The sequence below is a fragment of the Salarias fasciatus genome, chromosome 18 (genome assembly GCF_902148845.1).
Source record: "Salarias fasciatus chromosome 18, fSalaFa1.1, whole genome shotgun sequence".
Taxonomy (NCBI): domain Eukaryota; kingdom Metazoa; phylum Chordata; class Actinopteri; order Blenniiformes; family Blenniidae; genus Salarias; species Salarias fasciatus.
In genome coordinates this window covers 25,519,388-25,534,381 of record NC_043762.1, presented here as the reverse complement: position 1 = coordinate 25,534,381, position 14,994 = coordinate 25,519,388, and the positions used below count along the sequence as shown (strand labels likewise).

At 44.8% G+C, this 14,994-nt stretch overlaps 1 protein-coding gene across 1 annotated transcript; it reads right to left on the bottom strand.

Annotated features, from left to right (window-relative positions):
* Window positions 1–10,561: 10,561 nt before the first annotated feature.
* Window positions 10,562–14,769, bottom strand: LOC115406125 (serine/threonine-protein kinase pim-1-like). Its single transcript, XM_030116032.1, has 8 exons — window positions 14,711–14,769; window positions 12,290–12,519; window positions 11,898–12,124; window positions 11,719–11,766; window positions 11,427–11,633; window positions 11,134–11,314; window positions 10,839–11,009; window positions 10,562–10,653 (listed from the first exon to the last, which is right to left on the bottom strand). Exons 1-8 carry the CDS (start codon window positions 14,767–14,769, stop codon window positions 10,562–10,564), a joined length of 1,215 nt encoding a protein of 404 aa, XP_029971892.1.
* Between the last annotated feature and the right edge of the window lie 225 nt (window positions 14,770–14,994).

Genomic DNA, 14,994 nt, shown 5'->3' with positions numbered 1-14,994 from the left:
CTGTCTTCTCTGTTCTGTCTACTGAGCTCAGTGTTAGCATTAAGATGAAGGATCCATTCGGCCGAAGCCTCAAAAACTCCAGGAGACACACACACACACACACACACACACACACACACACACACACACACACACACACACACACACACACACACACACACACACCATCCACGTAGAATGGTGAAGAATGGCATGAGCACAGAATATATCAATGCACATTATTTTATGTATGATATACATATTAATATAATTAAAATAATGTAACAGATTACATCTTTGTTAATGTATTTAAGTACTTTTGCTTTGACTACAAAACTGCAGAATATGAACTGGCGGTCATGATTCTCTTAAGCTGCCTAAACTTTCAGGTTTCATTACAAAAACAACCACCAACACCGCTCATGTCCTGCTATACTAACTGTTTTGAAACAAAAGCAGTAAAATGATGCATTGTCTCTTGAAATGTCTGCACAGAAGACATTCATCTTGTCATGGCATCAACACTGGCATACAATGCATTAGCAGCCTTAAATAAACATTAACTTTCCTTTATGAGTGTACAGATGGATCATAGATCTTCTGCTTCCCATTAGTTCATTGAGTGAATCATTTCTCTGACCCACATGGTGCTCAAAGTTTACCTTTGTGTTGATGCTGAGATTAACAATGTCCAAAATAAAGCTGGTCAGATAAATGGCAATAGAACACAAGAGTCTCGAGTCCCTTCTTAAAACTTGTAAAGTAACCCTAGTAATACAACAAGTCATTTTTTGTAACTTATAGAGGCTACTGAATCATCATTTTGAAAACAGAAATGCTCCCAATAATAATATTTCTGCATGCACTTTCTTTCAAAATCAATTTATAGTATCACTGTGTACCCCTGTTGAGATGTTAAAATACATCTAGAATAAATACTTCATGTTTGATTTAAAAAAAACAAAATGTTAAGAGGCTGTTAAAAACAATTTGTTTTAATTGTGTTTAAAAATATTTAAATTCATATTAAAGCTAGGGTCGGCAATCTTGGAAAACTAGCATGTAGCATGAATGTAGCATCTCCCAAAGCTCCGCCCAGCTCCCACCCCATTGGAGGAGCTCCCGTTGGGAGCGAACGTACTGGACACGGAAGCGCCGCGCGCACGGAGTTTGTGATCGCCTCCAATGTTATTAACCTTTCTGACTGCCCGCACACAACGCGCATAGGAGCACAGCGCGCCCGCTCCGCTTCCTTCTATTTTTCACGTGAGCTGCGACCGCCGAGAGCTCCTTGGCAACGCGCGCGCTCTGAACCAGGGCCAGTGCACGCCATTGAAATGAACGCGCAGGGGGCTGGTAGAACGGAGAAGGGATTTGATTGGTTCCTTAAAAGCGGTCCGTGCCTTACGATTGGTCGGAGTTTTTACTGTCCTTTGGCCGCTACAGTTGTCAGATTTTTTCCGCACCTTTTTCCGTCCACATAATGTATTGACTTCTCCCAGGGGGCAAGGAGCATTTCACTCAGTATGACAAAAACTGCTTTTGGACAACATCGTCTACCCTAGCTTTAAATTGTGTTTGTAAAATGGAATGTTTTATTTCATGTTGTAAAAAAAAAAAGAAAAAAATAGAGAAAGCATTATGTTATTTTAAAGTAATATTAACTTGTTTTAAAAGCGGGTTGTTTTGGTCACGTGACCTGATGACAGCGCAAGAAGGAGGTGATGCAGGAGAAGGGAGAGGCATGTTAGAGGAAAGTTAATGAAAAAAGTTCATTTCTGTGAGTTTTGAGTAGGGATGAGCGAGTACACTATTATCTGTATCTGTATCTGTTTACCCATCCAAATTATCTGTATCCGGATCTGTACTCGGAGGGGGCGTGGTCTAAACCGGAAGCGGGCGTGGTTTAACTGGAAACGGGCAGGGGCAGAAATTGGTGCACTATTTTAAGTCTGAAATTGATATGAATTGCTCAGAAGTTGCTATATTGATTCTTCATTTGAAAACTATTTACAGAACAGTCTCAATGATACAATGTACAGATTTTTTTTTTTTTATTTTAGTCAGAACATGAATATTTTTAAAGTTATATAAATTATTATTTATTCGCACAAAAGCCTCAGAAATAAAATTTGAATATTTTTGGTCACAATAGCAAAGGAACTATTTACAGAACAAGTATTTTTTTATTGAATCAGAACATGAATATTTTTATTGTATGAATGCCTCCCCCCACGATCCCCACCGGAATCTCCCCGGCGTCCAGGGAAACCTCTCATACGCCCCTGCTGAGCTTCCTGGTCCTGTCCGTGGCTGCAGTGCCACGGACGGGGGGGGGGTTGGGGGGGGGACGCGAGGGAAAACGAAACTTAAAAACCCCCGAAAAAAAAACCCCCGAGCATGCACAATCGCCTGACGTTTCAACCTTATAAGGTTTTCCTCAGGCACAATGCACGCTACAAAGAAATAAAATACCGCATTTTTAATTTATCAGCTCCGATTGGCTTCTCTGACAACGATCCTGTCGTCTCGGTGGAGCACGGAGCAGAATGAAGGACCAATGAGGATCTCCCATCACTGACATCCGACTGACAATGCTCGGGCTGTACTCGGATTCGGAAAAAATGCATTATCCGTAACGAGTACTCGTTTAAAACGAGTATTCGGCTCATCCCTAGTTTTGAGTGCTTGTATGTTGGATTGTCGACAATTAATTTCAGCACGAAGTTTATTACTGCCCATTTGCACCCAGAGGCTGCCTCGCAAACACACAGAGCTACCAGAGGTCTAACCCCCCCCACTGTAGCTTCCACTACTACTCACAGTAGCTGTGTGGCCTGGGGTTACGACACGGAGATAGGCGCCGCCCTACACACTTAGCACGGGACACTTTGACTTTTTTTGGCTGCCTTGCTGGCTAAGTGCAGGCTAAAGCTAGTAGAAACGTGTTGGGACTGTGCGCGTGCAGCTGTTAGCTAACGCAGCTGTTAGCTAAGGCAGCTAGCCACGTAGATGTTCGTCCGTTCCCGGCCTGGAAACCAGAGGACAACAACCAGATAGCGCTCTGAGCTGCCTGGGATGCTCAGAGCTCCTCTGGCAGCGTTGGAAAACGACCAGAAATCGTGAGGACATCAAGGTGGATCCCGGTGTGAGTGCTTCCATTCTCATCTGGACTGAGGGGGACTGACTGGAACATTTTCCTGGGAAAAGGTACTTTTCTGCTTTATTTTATTTTACCTGTGAAATGATCAGACCATTAAGTTTTGGGTTCCAACATTCTCAAGCCACACAACTTTTTTTTTTTTTTAAAGGGCTATATTTTGGTAAAAATTTAAGAGTGAAACCGAGACACCGATTGTGTGAAATACTTTATTTGCTGAAGAAAACTGTTGAGGTTCGCAGCATCTTCTGCGTTGAACTCAGGAAAAATACCTGATGGAGGCAGTAGAATGAACTTTTAGCCTGAACAGCGCATTTACTCACAGAAATGTACTCTTTTATGTTCTTCTTCTCCTTCTCAAGGCCCGTCCATGCTTCACATGTCCGCGTGGGTGCGCGTTGGTCCGTGTGACGTAAAATCGTCATGAATTCCTGTCCGCTAGGGTCCGCGCGGACCGATCTTCGGACGTCCATGCAGCAGCCAGATTTTGAGACCGCGTTGCGTGCAGCTCGCGGCAGTGTACGCATGCGCCAGAGCGCCACAGCAAACAAAACTTGACGGTAAATGTGAACGTAGACGGAGCTCCAGCCTGATGGCTCTACTTAAAAACACCAAAAGAGTGAAAAACTCGTGGAAAGAGAGAGCAGACTCTGTCTGGAGGGAGGAGGAGGTCTGCAGACAGAAGTGAAAGCAACTAATCGCTCCGGCGCCACCCCTGCGATTCAGAAACAGAAAAAAAGGCTAAATAAACTTTAATACTGAATGATAATGTACTGACAATGTATGTGCTTAATTTTCTCTAAATAATCTGTAATAAAGCAGCAGTTTGTAGTGCCGGAAAAGCTTCTCGAGGATGCGTGGATCAGCACGCCTGCATGGAACGCTCACAGCTGAGCTCAAAATGCAGTATGGGAGAAAGCGCGTGCGCATCGGTGGTGCGCGGGCACTCGAAAGCGGACATGGAAACGCGTACATGTAAAGCATGGACAAGCCTTTAAGCACAGCACTGCTCTTAACTATTGCATAACTCGCATGCGCCCCATGGTGGTGAAAACACCGCACTGCATCCAAAACAAAAACGCAGGATCACATACAAATAACAAAAACATTGAATATTGGACTGTTGTTTACATTTTTGTTAACTTTTTCACTACAAGGCATATGTTTTAATATAGTCAGTTTTTGATTACAATTATTTTATTTTAGTAAAGTGAGAAGTTGCTATTTTGTTAAAAAGGTTTCTTTTGTGTTTTGAAGAGAAAGTGCCATTCATCCAGTTATTTACATTATTATTAGTAACACTTTTGGTCCCAGTTTTAAGTTAAAGAAATTTTAGTGACCTAATTATTAAATCTAAAATATCACGCAATATACGAGAGTATAACAGAAGCTAACCTAGGGCCCATTCTCCAAAAGTAGGATCGGAAGGGCGACAGCTGTATCTTGAGAAGTCTGCTTTAAAGTAATTAAAGTATTCACATTTTGGATAATTCTTGCTTTTTTTATGTGTAGTTACACAGAATTAGCGGATAAGCGACCAGTTCATATTTCCTCACAGGTCAGAGACAAAGCAATCATCAGTGATTTCTAATGTAATTCCATGAATGTGGATGAAGATGCTCAATAATCCAATGGTTTTACTCCTGGATTTATGTACGAATGATAGTATGGACCAGCTGGTATTGACTTTAGGTATTAAACAGGTTTTTAACAGATTTGGTTTCATGATTGTTGGTAGTCATGCCACTAGTCCCGCCCACCTCCCTGGCGGTCATAAATTTAAACCAGGTAATCCATCCATCGATTTCTATACCGCTTTATCCTGTTTAGGGTCGCGGGCAACTGGAGCCAATCCCATGTAACCACGAGTCAGGAAGGCCTACACTTCCGTGTTTATATATATTTAGCCACAGCAAAACTTAATTCAGCTAATTCTTTCGATATTGTAATTGAACTTTCACTGCTTGACTAAGGTGAGACTCTGTCATTTTTGGAATTATCCAAACAAAACATGAAGAGTGACCCTTAGTTATCCAGTGATGTGAATTGGAGTGTTTGTGGTTGTGTGTTTCTCTGTTTGCCCTGTGATGGATTATTTGTATCCTGCACTGGATAAGCTGCATAGAAGACATATACTGTTTACGGATGGATCGATTGAAGACTGGAGATTGCAAAAATTGTGTGAAATGTCAGATAAGGAACCCTGCATGTCAACTTTGCCCTCACAATCAATGAGCACTGTCAGCAGGGATCCATGTAGCACTCTCTACAGCTTCTCTCAAACACAGAAGTGTATAGTATCTGAGATACGAGGTGAAACGAGGATAAAGACTCACATGTGAAAATGTCCTTATTTTCACAGCAGTGGCGTAGCTGGGATTTATTCCACATGGGTTTTCATGCGGTGCCGAGAGTTGCGGGAGTGGGGGGTGGCAAGTACGAGTCCCAGCGATGCTGAGCGGTGCGGTGCTCGCACGGAGTGGCGGAGCAGCACAGAGCAGTGCTAACTCGGAACACGGAGCGTCGGTGCGCCCCCTGTACAGCCACGGTGCCCCCCACACTGCGCCCTAGACGGCCACCTAGTTCGCCTATGCCTGCAACCGGCCCTGCTTTGATGCAAGCCGGGTAGTAGTGGGGCCCCATTAGGCATGTTCCCGACGCTGATATCCGCCAAACCGGTGAGTACTCGGAAAGGGTCCCATACGGGGGATTTTCGACACGCTGTCATTGCAGCGTCTAGTGTAGCGCCTTTAATTTGTCATTGAAATTGACTGATGTCAGCCGTCCCTCGGGGCCCCCTTCAGCTAGTTCAGGACCCTATGTGTAGCGGCGCCTCTGGCCGGAGAGAAGGCAGCTGCTGCGTTCATTCTGCCTCGGATTTAAACAAACACAAAAATCGTCAGCAGTGTGGTGGTGGGACAGGTTTTCACCACAAGAGGGCCCGTGGGTTTTCATAACCCACCAACCCTACGTAAATTAAGCCTGTGTGTCACAGCATCAACTTCTCATGGAAGATTGCTGCTTTTATGTAGTTTATTGTCTTCTAAAAGTGTTTCAATTCATATGAAGGCCTTCCTGTTGATTTGTGACTGTACATGGTTATTAACCGTGGGCCTGGCTGTGTGTTTATGTGGATGACAGCCGTCCTTTGATAAACTGGTGATTGGAAGTGAATGTACTCACACCTGGATCTCATGATGGGGGTGGACTGTGTAAACCAGGAAGACTAACTTGGATAAATGGGTTTACAGAAGACAGATGGATTGACGGCAGAGGAATTGAAACATCGATGGATGGAATCTGAGGACACCGATGGTTGGCGCATGGATGGATATAACATGAACAAATCGATAGACAGAATGGTTAGATGGAAAGGTGGATGGATGAATACACTCTAAAAAGAATTACTTCAATCATTCCATGTCTTCTTTTTGATAATCTAATGAAATACAATATAATTCACTCTACACTCGTCAAATACATGTCAATAACAAAATCCACTTAACAAATGCACATTTTGGGACTGTGCAGGAGGAAGCCAGAGTACCCAGAGGAAATCCAGACAACATGTAAACTCCACAGAGAAAAACACTGAAAACACAACCCTTCACTTTCTGTTTTGATAAACACCTAATAACCTGACAAGTGGACTTTTTTGATTCCAACAGACTTGTCTCCAACAGACTCACTCACTGCTGTCCTCCCAATTTTTAACTTCACTTTTGTTTATTCAGCAGTTTGCATGTTGACATTTTGTGACCGCAGGACATTATTTGGTGGAAAATGGTGCGTTATGGTGAAGAGAAAAGGGGCATGCCAAACCTCTGGATAGACAAGAGGTGGAGATATTTACAACACAGTGCTGGAGAAGCTCGGTGATGGAGGAATGGATGTGAGGAGAGTTGTGTCGGCTGCTACTGATGGAGCTCCGGTGTGTCTTTCTGGCCGTCACACTGTCAGCAGGACAGCACGAGCGCCGGAAAACAGTGAGCAACAAGAGATGGTGAGTCGAGGCTGAATGGTCCACTTCTTTATTTCCTTGTTCCAAAATTATAAAGTGCATTCACCAAAAAAGTGCATGAGAGGATTACAACAGAACTTTGGCTTCTTAAGCTAGGTTTACACTTGCACGACTTTTTGCCACGATATTGTCGTGGCAAGGCGTGCCAATCTGGAGTCACGAACCGACAGGCTCCCGCACTGTTCACGACTAGTTCACGGACAGTTGGCGCACAGTTCACGGACAGTTCACGAATGCGCCCGTCAGGGTCGCGAACTGGCACGACGCATTCACGATGCATCCACGCATAGTTTGCGCATAGTTTACGAGCTTACCGCATTGGCACGACGTGGTTGCGGGCGCAATTACGCACGTCATATACGTGTAAAAAGGGGATGACAGTAGCCTACAGTAATTCTCTATACCTGGAGGTGACACGTGAGCGCTTCCATGCGCCACTGCAGGTTCTGCGCTGTACAAGCAGACACTTTCAGTGCACGGCGGGGAGCATAGGACCCTTATTTAGAAAAAGGGTTCCATATTCCCCGGTCCATACAAAGCGGGGAACATACAACCCGCAGCCGACACGAAAAAAAACTGTGCGAATCGTCGCACCGCAGCCGCATCGTGATTAAAAAAAAAAAAAGAGGCTTTTGGCCGAGTTGGTAAGCAGCTTACAGTCAAGTCGGCACCGACCAACTCGGACACTTGAGAGCCCCCCCTCGCGGGGCCGACTTGGCTTTGATGCCGACTTGACTGTATCCCAGAGGCGGTGCCGAGTTGGCCAGGGCCGACTTGGATTGGTGCCGACCTGACTGTATCCCGTAAAAAGGGGGCTTCCCCAACCCCGGGTCATTTTTGGATTTGCTGTGGAACAGACAACATGCTGAATGCCAGAGACACCGTCATTGCGGAGAAGAGAAGATGCCTGTACCTGTAGCTGCTCTGTGTTGAAGAGCAGCAGAAAAGGCGCTGCCGAGGGCCCCGAGCTGAAGGGGGCCCCGACGGATGGCTGACATCAGACAATTTCAATGACAAATTAAAGGCACTACACTTGATGCTGCAACGACAGTGTGTCGAAAATCCCCCGCATGGGGCCCTTTTCAGGGTACTCGCCGGTGGCCACGACTGGCACGCATCCTCCCACATTGTCCCGACGCGTTCACGAGGAGTTCACGGACAATTGGCGCATAGTTCACGGCCTGTTTGCGATATTTTGTCGTGACCAAAATTTTGAAAATTTCAAAAATTCTCGTCCCGACATGGCATGCAGTCACGATGGGTTTACGCACACTTCACGCCAATGTACGAGTAGTTTGCGAATCAATTCGTGGCAATGCATGCCAAAGGTGTAAACCTAGCTTTAGGCTTCCGAGCCTTAAATACATTCAACACAATTAGACTGAACCATAAAAACTCCATGGGTGTAAAGCATATTAGTTCGCTAAAACTATGTTAAAATCCAGTGGCGGACCGTGCATTTCACACTAAGGCCTTCAGAACAGATCCGCCTGAATCAATCCACCCCTCAATAACTATTTTGTCTACAAAAAAAATCTTATTATGCAGATATGAACATAAAGAGTTGTTGCACAGCAGATAGATACTTGTGCAGCCAGAATAAATGCCTTTGCTGAAGTGCACAAGTCTCCTACTACATCTGTGCACATACAATGAGCATCAACAGCTTAATGAAACAGCAATATTATTTAGGAAAAGAGGAACATTTTACTCACCAAAATCCCGATTATTTGAAAACAAAATACATCCTCCTTTCCTTCCTCAAAAAGAGTTCAACTGCTCTGTCATATAGATTATCCGTGCGTTTCAGTTCCATAAAGCCAGGGCTGAAAGTCCAGCTTGCCCTGTGGTATTTCTGGCGTAAGTTTTATTTCTCTTCAGGTCTTCTTCTTCTTCTTCTTTGGAATAATTGAGGTAGGCGACCAACAATTTAGGTGCATACCGCCCCCTACTGTATCTCTTGGTGAATGTAAATCAGAAGGCCTGGATACGCTGTTGTTGGTGTACGCTAGCTAGAAGGCGCTGAGTCGCCAACTCGAAATCTGATTGGTTGAAGCAACTGTCTGATTGGTTGAAGCAGCTGTCTGTTTGACGCTTCACTTTACTTTACTGCGCCATCAGGAACGGATAGCGAAGGCCTCGGGCAGATTTCTTTGACCCTAGCAACAGATGATGCCTGAAATCTGATTGGTTAAATGATTTAATATGAAAAAAACATGTCTAGAAGCAGGGCAACCACGGGAAAACTATGAAAGGAACTGGAACATACCGTTTGGAATCATTTAATCATTATTTATGGACAAAATATAATTTACATCAGTCTGTAATTCAGATACTTTTTAGGCCAGCAGAGAAGGCTTTGCAGGCCCTGACGGCCCACCACTGTTAAAATCCTCCACTACTAAAACCCTTTATAGTAATCTAAAGAAAAATAAAACCAGACTGAAGAGTAAACCAAACAAATCACCCAAATAAATAAATGAAATTCTAAACCTTATCTAAAATCTGTGCAACCAGCCTCTACCTATTCCACTACTCCCCGCTGCCATCACTGCAGGTGACACACCTCGATCAAGACCCAAACACCAAAAGTTTCCAGTAAATAAATATAGAATTTAAAATGAGAATCGTTGTATTTTAAAATAGGAATGGGTTTAAAAAAATCAATTAATCGATTTTGAATCGATTCTCCTTTTAATAGCCCTATATCGATTCACTGAAAAAAAAAATTGTCCAAAAATCGAACTGAATCGAAAATCGTGAATCTAATCGAATTAGGCCCTTGTGAATCAAATCGGATCGTTTTCGGAAATTCAAATCGATACCCAGCCCAATTTAAAAGGCCTCCTTAAAAGAGCTGTGTTCATTTTTAAGTGCTTGGTGGATGAGAAAGAAGAGCTCAGTGTGACTTTCAGAGCGGCCTGTTCGTCTCACACACCATCTCAGCCAAAGTTTAGTGTTGACAGCAAACACAAGACGCTCTTTGTCTCATGAAGTAGTGTTTCACACTGATAAACTCTGAATGCAGCTTTTCATTCCACTTTGATTCCAGAGGCCTTGATGTGTTTGTTTCCAGAATCTGTGGAGGTTTTGTTCTTTGTTGAACTGAAAAGGACATTTGGTTTGATTTCATCATGGATGTTTGTCCTGAGACGCTTTTTTCACCTTAAGACAGAAATGCATTTTTATTTGAATTTTATTTATTTATTTTCTTTTTTTGTTTTCAGGCCAGCACCCCCCCTGTGACCCAGGGTATCACAACCCTCCAAAACCCTCCCTCCCCCCTCCCCCAGCCTATCCAGACCCTCCACCCTCCCCTCCCCTCCAACGCATCTCCTCCCCCACATCACACCACCAGTCCTCCACCTGAACTCAAACCCTCACATTCCTGCACCAGGACTCTACTGGAGCCAAGGGTGCTGCTGGAGCTGCTGCAGTGTGGCTCTTTGACCTGGGACGATCGCTAAACAGCACCGTAAGAAATCCTCACAACCTGAGGAAAAAAGAGAAAAGGGAGACGGAATGAACACAGGAAGTTAAATTAAACTAAAGTGATTTAAAAATAGAATAAAATAAATATTAGACTTGAAGAGGAAGTAAAGACTGAAGCCATGAAGCATTTTATAACAAAAGTCAGTCTAAAAGAAGCTCTATCGATGAGCCTGCTGGTCTTCTTACCGTCAGACAGCCCCGTCCTGATGTGGATTTCCCCTGAGAGGAACAGGGGGGTGTCAAATGTCCCCTGGTGGACCAGCTCGTACAGGACTGCCCCAACCTGCCACACTGTGGTGGGTCCTGCTGAATACTCCCTGCTGGTCTGGAACTCTGGAGGCTTGTAGGCGCTGGCACCTGAGGAAAACACAAGAGGGAATCATGTTGAGTTACTTCTGCTCTCATGGTGGACGTCTCTGAAGGACGGGGCCCACGTGTAAGACTGAGAAACTGCTGAGGAACACAAGGTTGAAAATCTCACCCATGTAGGCTTTGTGGACGGCGCCGGGCTTCACTAAGCTGCTCATTCCGAAGTCGATGAGGCGCACACGGAGGGCGTCTCCACCGGTCTGGATCAAGATGTTGTCCAGTTTGATGTCTCGGTGGAAGACGCCCTCTCGCTCCAGTTCCACTGTGGCCGCCAGCAGCTGTTTCATGATGACCTGGGAGAAGACAACAGTTAGTTTTCTGGAAATCTGATCTCTCGAATGGATCAGGGATCTTCTGCATGTTTAAACATCTGAAGACGCTCTTCGAGGACCGAGGTTCACCTACCTTCGCCTCCTCCTCCTGCACTGAGCCTCCATGGAGCTCCACGTATTCCATCAGGTCCACGCACGGGGCAGGTCTCTCCAGAACCAGGATGAGCTCATTCTTCAGGTAGTAGTGGTCCAGCAGGACCACGGGCGCTGATCCAGCCGCTCCACCTGCCAATTTAAGCATGATGACCAACTCCGTCGCCAACGGCTTCCCTTTGTCATCCTGAAAGCACCAAGCAAAGAGTGAGAACCGCAGATTGAGGGGTGAGAACCAGTAAATCTGGGCAGCTCAGCAGATTCATACTTACTAATTGTGTACCGTAGATATTCTTCTTCTTGATGCGCTTGATGGCGACCTGCAACACAAATGAAGCATCACTGAGTTTTTTTCAGCTTTCACACTTTTCCTGACTAAACATCATAAACTGACTGAAGTTGAACCACCTCTGGGAACACACTGTTTCTCCTGCTGAGGGTTTCTACTCACCGGAAGATGATCGGCCCGGCGTCGCCCTTCAAACACTTGCCCATAGCTTCCTGCTCCAAGTCGGCCCAGCTCCTCGTATTTGGCGTGAAACGCAGCCCTTTGCTCCCCCACTATGCTGCCCTTCACATTTTTTTTCTTTCCCTCTTTCCCCGGAGCACGTTTCTTCTGTGGACCTGCTTCTTCTGCGGAACGCTTCCTCTTCATACCTTTACTAGAACTTTCTGGAACTGAGAAAAACACTCAAAGTCAGCATTGTGAGGAGGAGCAGAGATGATCAAACACATTGGCCTCAAAACTGCTTCACCAGACAAACCAGGACACCAGGTCTAGAAATACAAGCTGCTTATTGAAAATATGTGATCACACATCTTCCACTCCATCAGTTTCCCTACCTGGTTGTGTTGAGGAAGAGTCCTCATGGACAGAAGTCGGCTCATTATGGTCCGTCTTCATCTTCTTCTTGGGCGGGCTTCCTCCAGCTTCTTCCAGGAGCTGCTTCAACCTGCTGAGCATGTCTTTCCTGGACTCATCGACTCTCTGTCGCTTTCTGTGCTCCGTCTCATCATGACTGGCCTTTCTTTTAAGCCCCATGGTGAGATCTGTGAATGAAGACGGCACCGAACTGAGAAACCCAATCACAGAGAGTTGTATAAAATTCTCAAACAGACACAAAACAACTACAAAGAGAGAGAAAGTAAACAAAAACACACAAAAAACTAACAAAATACATTAAGACTGTAAACTACTAATTTAAAACAACATAAAACTGACAGGGAAATACAGAAAAAGACAAAACATTACACATTACAACAAAACCAAGACAAACATAAACTAATCATGTAAAACGGTTTAAAACAGACGGAAAGAAACGAGATCACAGAAAAGAAAAGAAAGATCTGTTCTACAAACAGAGAGAATCACCACCTTTTGTAAACTACTGATTGCGTTTTGCTCTGAAACCTTTGAACTTCCAGTTCACGGGCTGATAAATGCTCAACAAAAACCTGGCGTTGCGAAAACTCAGACAGACTGTGTGAGGGCCAATGACTGAATATAGCAGCAGAGTCTACAGCACTTAAAAGTCAGCCATCACTTTGAAGCGATACTTCAACATTTTGGCAATTTAGCCCGTTTAGCGCAATTCCTTAGTCATTTCGAACAGCATACTTACTTTTTTTGTGAGGGCGAGCTGTTGTTTATTCAGAGGCGAGTCGGGCAAGGTTTTCAGGACGGACACAATGGAAGTGGATGGTATTTTTGTGGCAGCAACCCCCGGACCTGGTGGTGGACACCGGAAGTAAGGGCTGCCATCAAGCTGAAGAAGGAGTCTTATCGAGTCTTGCTGGCTCGTCAAACTCATCAAATACACAATCCAACAACCCCAAAACACTTTGGTGGACACGTTATAATCCGCACATTCACTACGCTGTGGAACACCAACAAATAATATTGTGGCGTTACGACACTGAAGCAAATACTGGGAACTACTTTTTCTTTTGAGATCACTACGTCCAGACGCCATATTTAGTAAGTAGTTCCGTCTTAGTAATCTTCGCATAAACAACTCAATCTCACAATTTTGCATTAATATTTCACAGCGTAGTGAATGTGCGGATTATAACGTGTCCACCAAAGTGTTTTGGGGTTGTTGGATTGTGTATTTGATGAGTTTGACGAGGGGGAACAAAAATACTATCCACTTCCATTGTGTCCGTCCTGAAAATCTTCCCCGACTCACCTCTGAATAAACAACAGCTCGCCCTCACAAAAAAAGTAAGTATGCTGTTCGAAATGACTAAGGAATTGCGCTAAATGGGCCAATTTGCCAAAATGTTAAAGTATCGCTTTAAGACATCACCATGGCATTGCCATGGCATCATCAAAATGTCTGTCTGCACACGTTCTGACAGCCAGGAACTCAACCTGGCCAATTTATGGATCAGTTTAAATCTTTTTTTTTTTGTCAACATTTAAAACTAAAAATGAAAGAAAAACGTCTGTCTTTTTTCCTCAATTTTCACTTTAAAATCCCCCCCCCCCAAAAAAAAAAAAAAAGATAATGAGCCGGTTTCTCTAATTGCTGATTTTGTCCTAAAATGAAAAATAGCTTATCTTTGTTAAATCGTTCATTCTGATTCACTGCATGTGAATGTGACTAAATTCATAGGATTTAAAATATGTGATGCTGATCTAATAATAATAAAAGAATTAATGCTTAAATAACACAACTCATGCATTGTTGCCCTTTGTGCGTACGCCACTTCAGCAGATGCAGGTGATTCAAATTGAGTGGAAACCAGACATTACCTTCATGCATGACTAAAAGCTTTTCCATTGCCACTGATTATGGATGAAAATGTATTTTTTTTGGGCTCACCACCCACCGAGGGAACCATAGGGACCGGGTGCAATGTGGATTGGGTGGAAGCCGACGGCAGGGTGCCCAGCGACCCGATCCCCGGACACAGAGACTAGCCCTAGGGACATGGAATGTCACCTTATTGGGGGGTAAGGAGCCTGAGCTTGTGAGGGAGGTTGAGAGGCACTGGCTCGATATAGTCGGGTCCGCCTCCATACATAGCTTGGGCTCTGGAACCCAATCTCTCGAGAAGAGCTGGGCTCTCAATTTCTCTGGTGTTGCCCATGGTAAGAGGCAGTAGGCTGATGTGGGTTTGCTTATAGCCCCACAGCTCAGCCGCCATGTGTTGGAGTTTACCCCAGTGAACGAGAGGGTCATATCCCTGTGCCTTCGGGTCGGGGACAGGTACCTCACTGTTATTTCGTCTTACGGGCCGAACAGCAGTGCAAAGTACCCGGCCTTCTTGGAGTCCCTGGGCGGGGTGCTGGGCAGTGCTTTGACTGGGAACTCCATTGTTCTACTCGGAGACTTCAGCGCTCACGTGGGCAGCGACAGTGAGACCTGGAGGGGGGTGATTAGATTGCACGGCCTCCCTGATCTGAACCTGAGTGGTGTTTTGTTATTGGACTTCTGTGCGAGCCACAGCTTGTCCATAACCATGTGCCATGTGCGAGCACAGGGGTGTCCATAAGTGCACGTGGCACGAGGACACCCTAGGTCGGAGGTCGATGATTTACT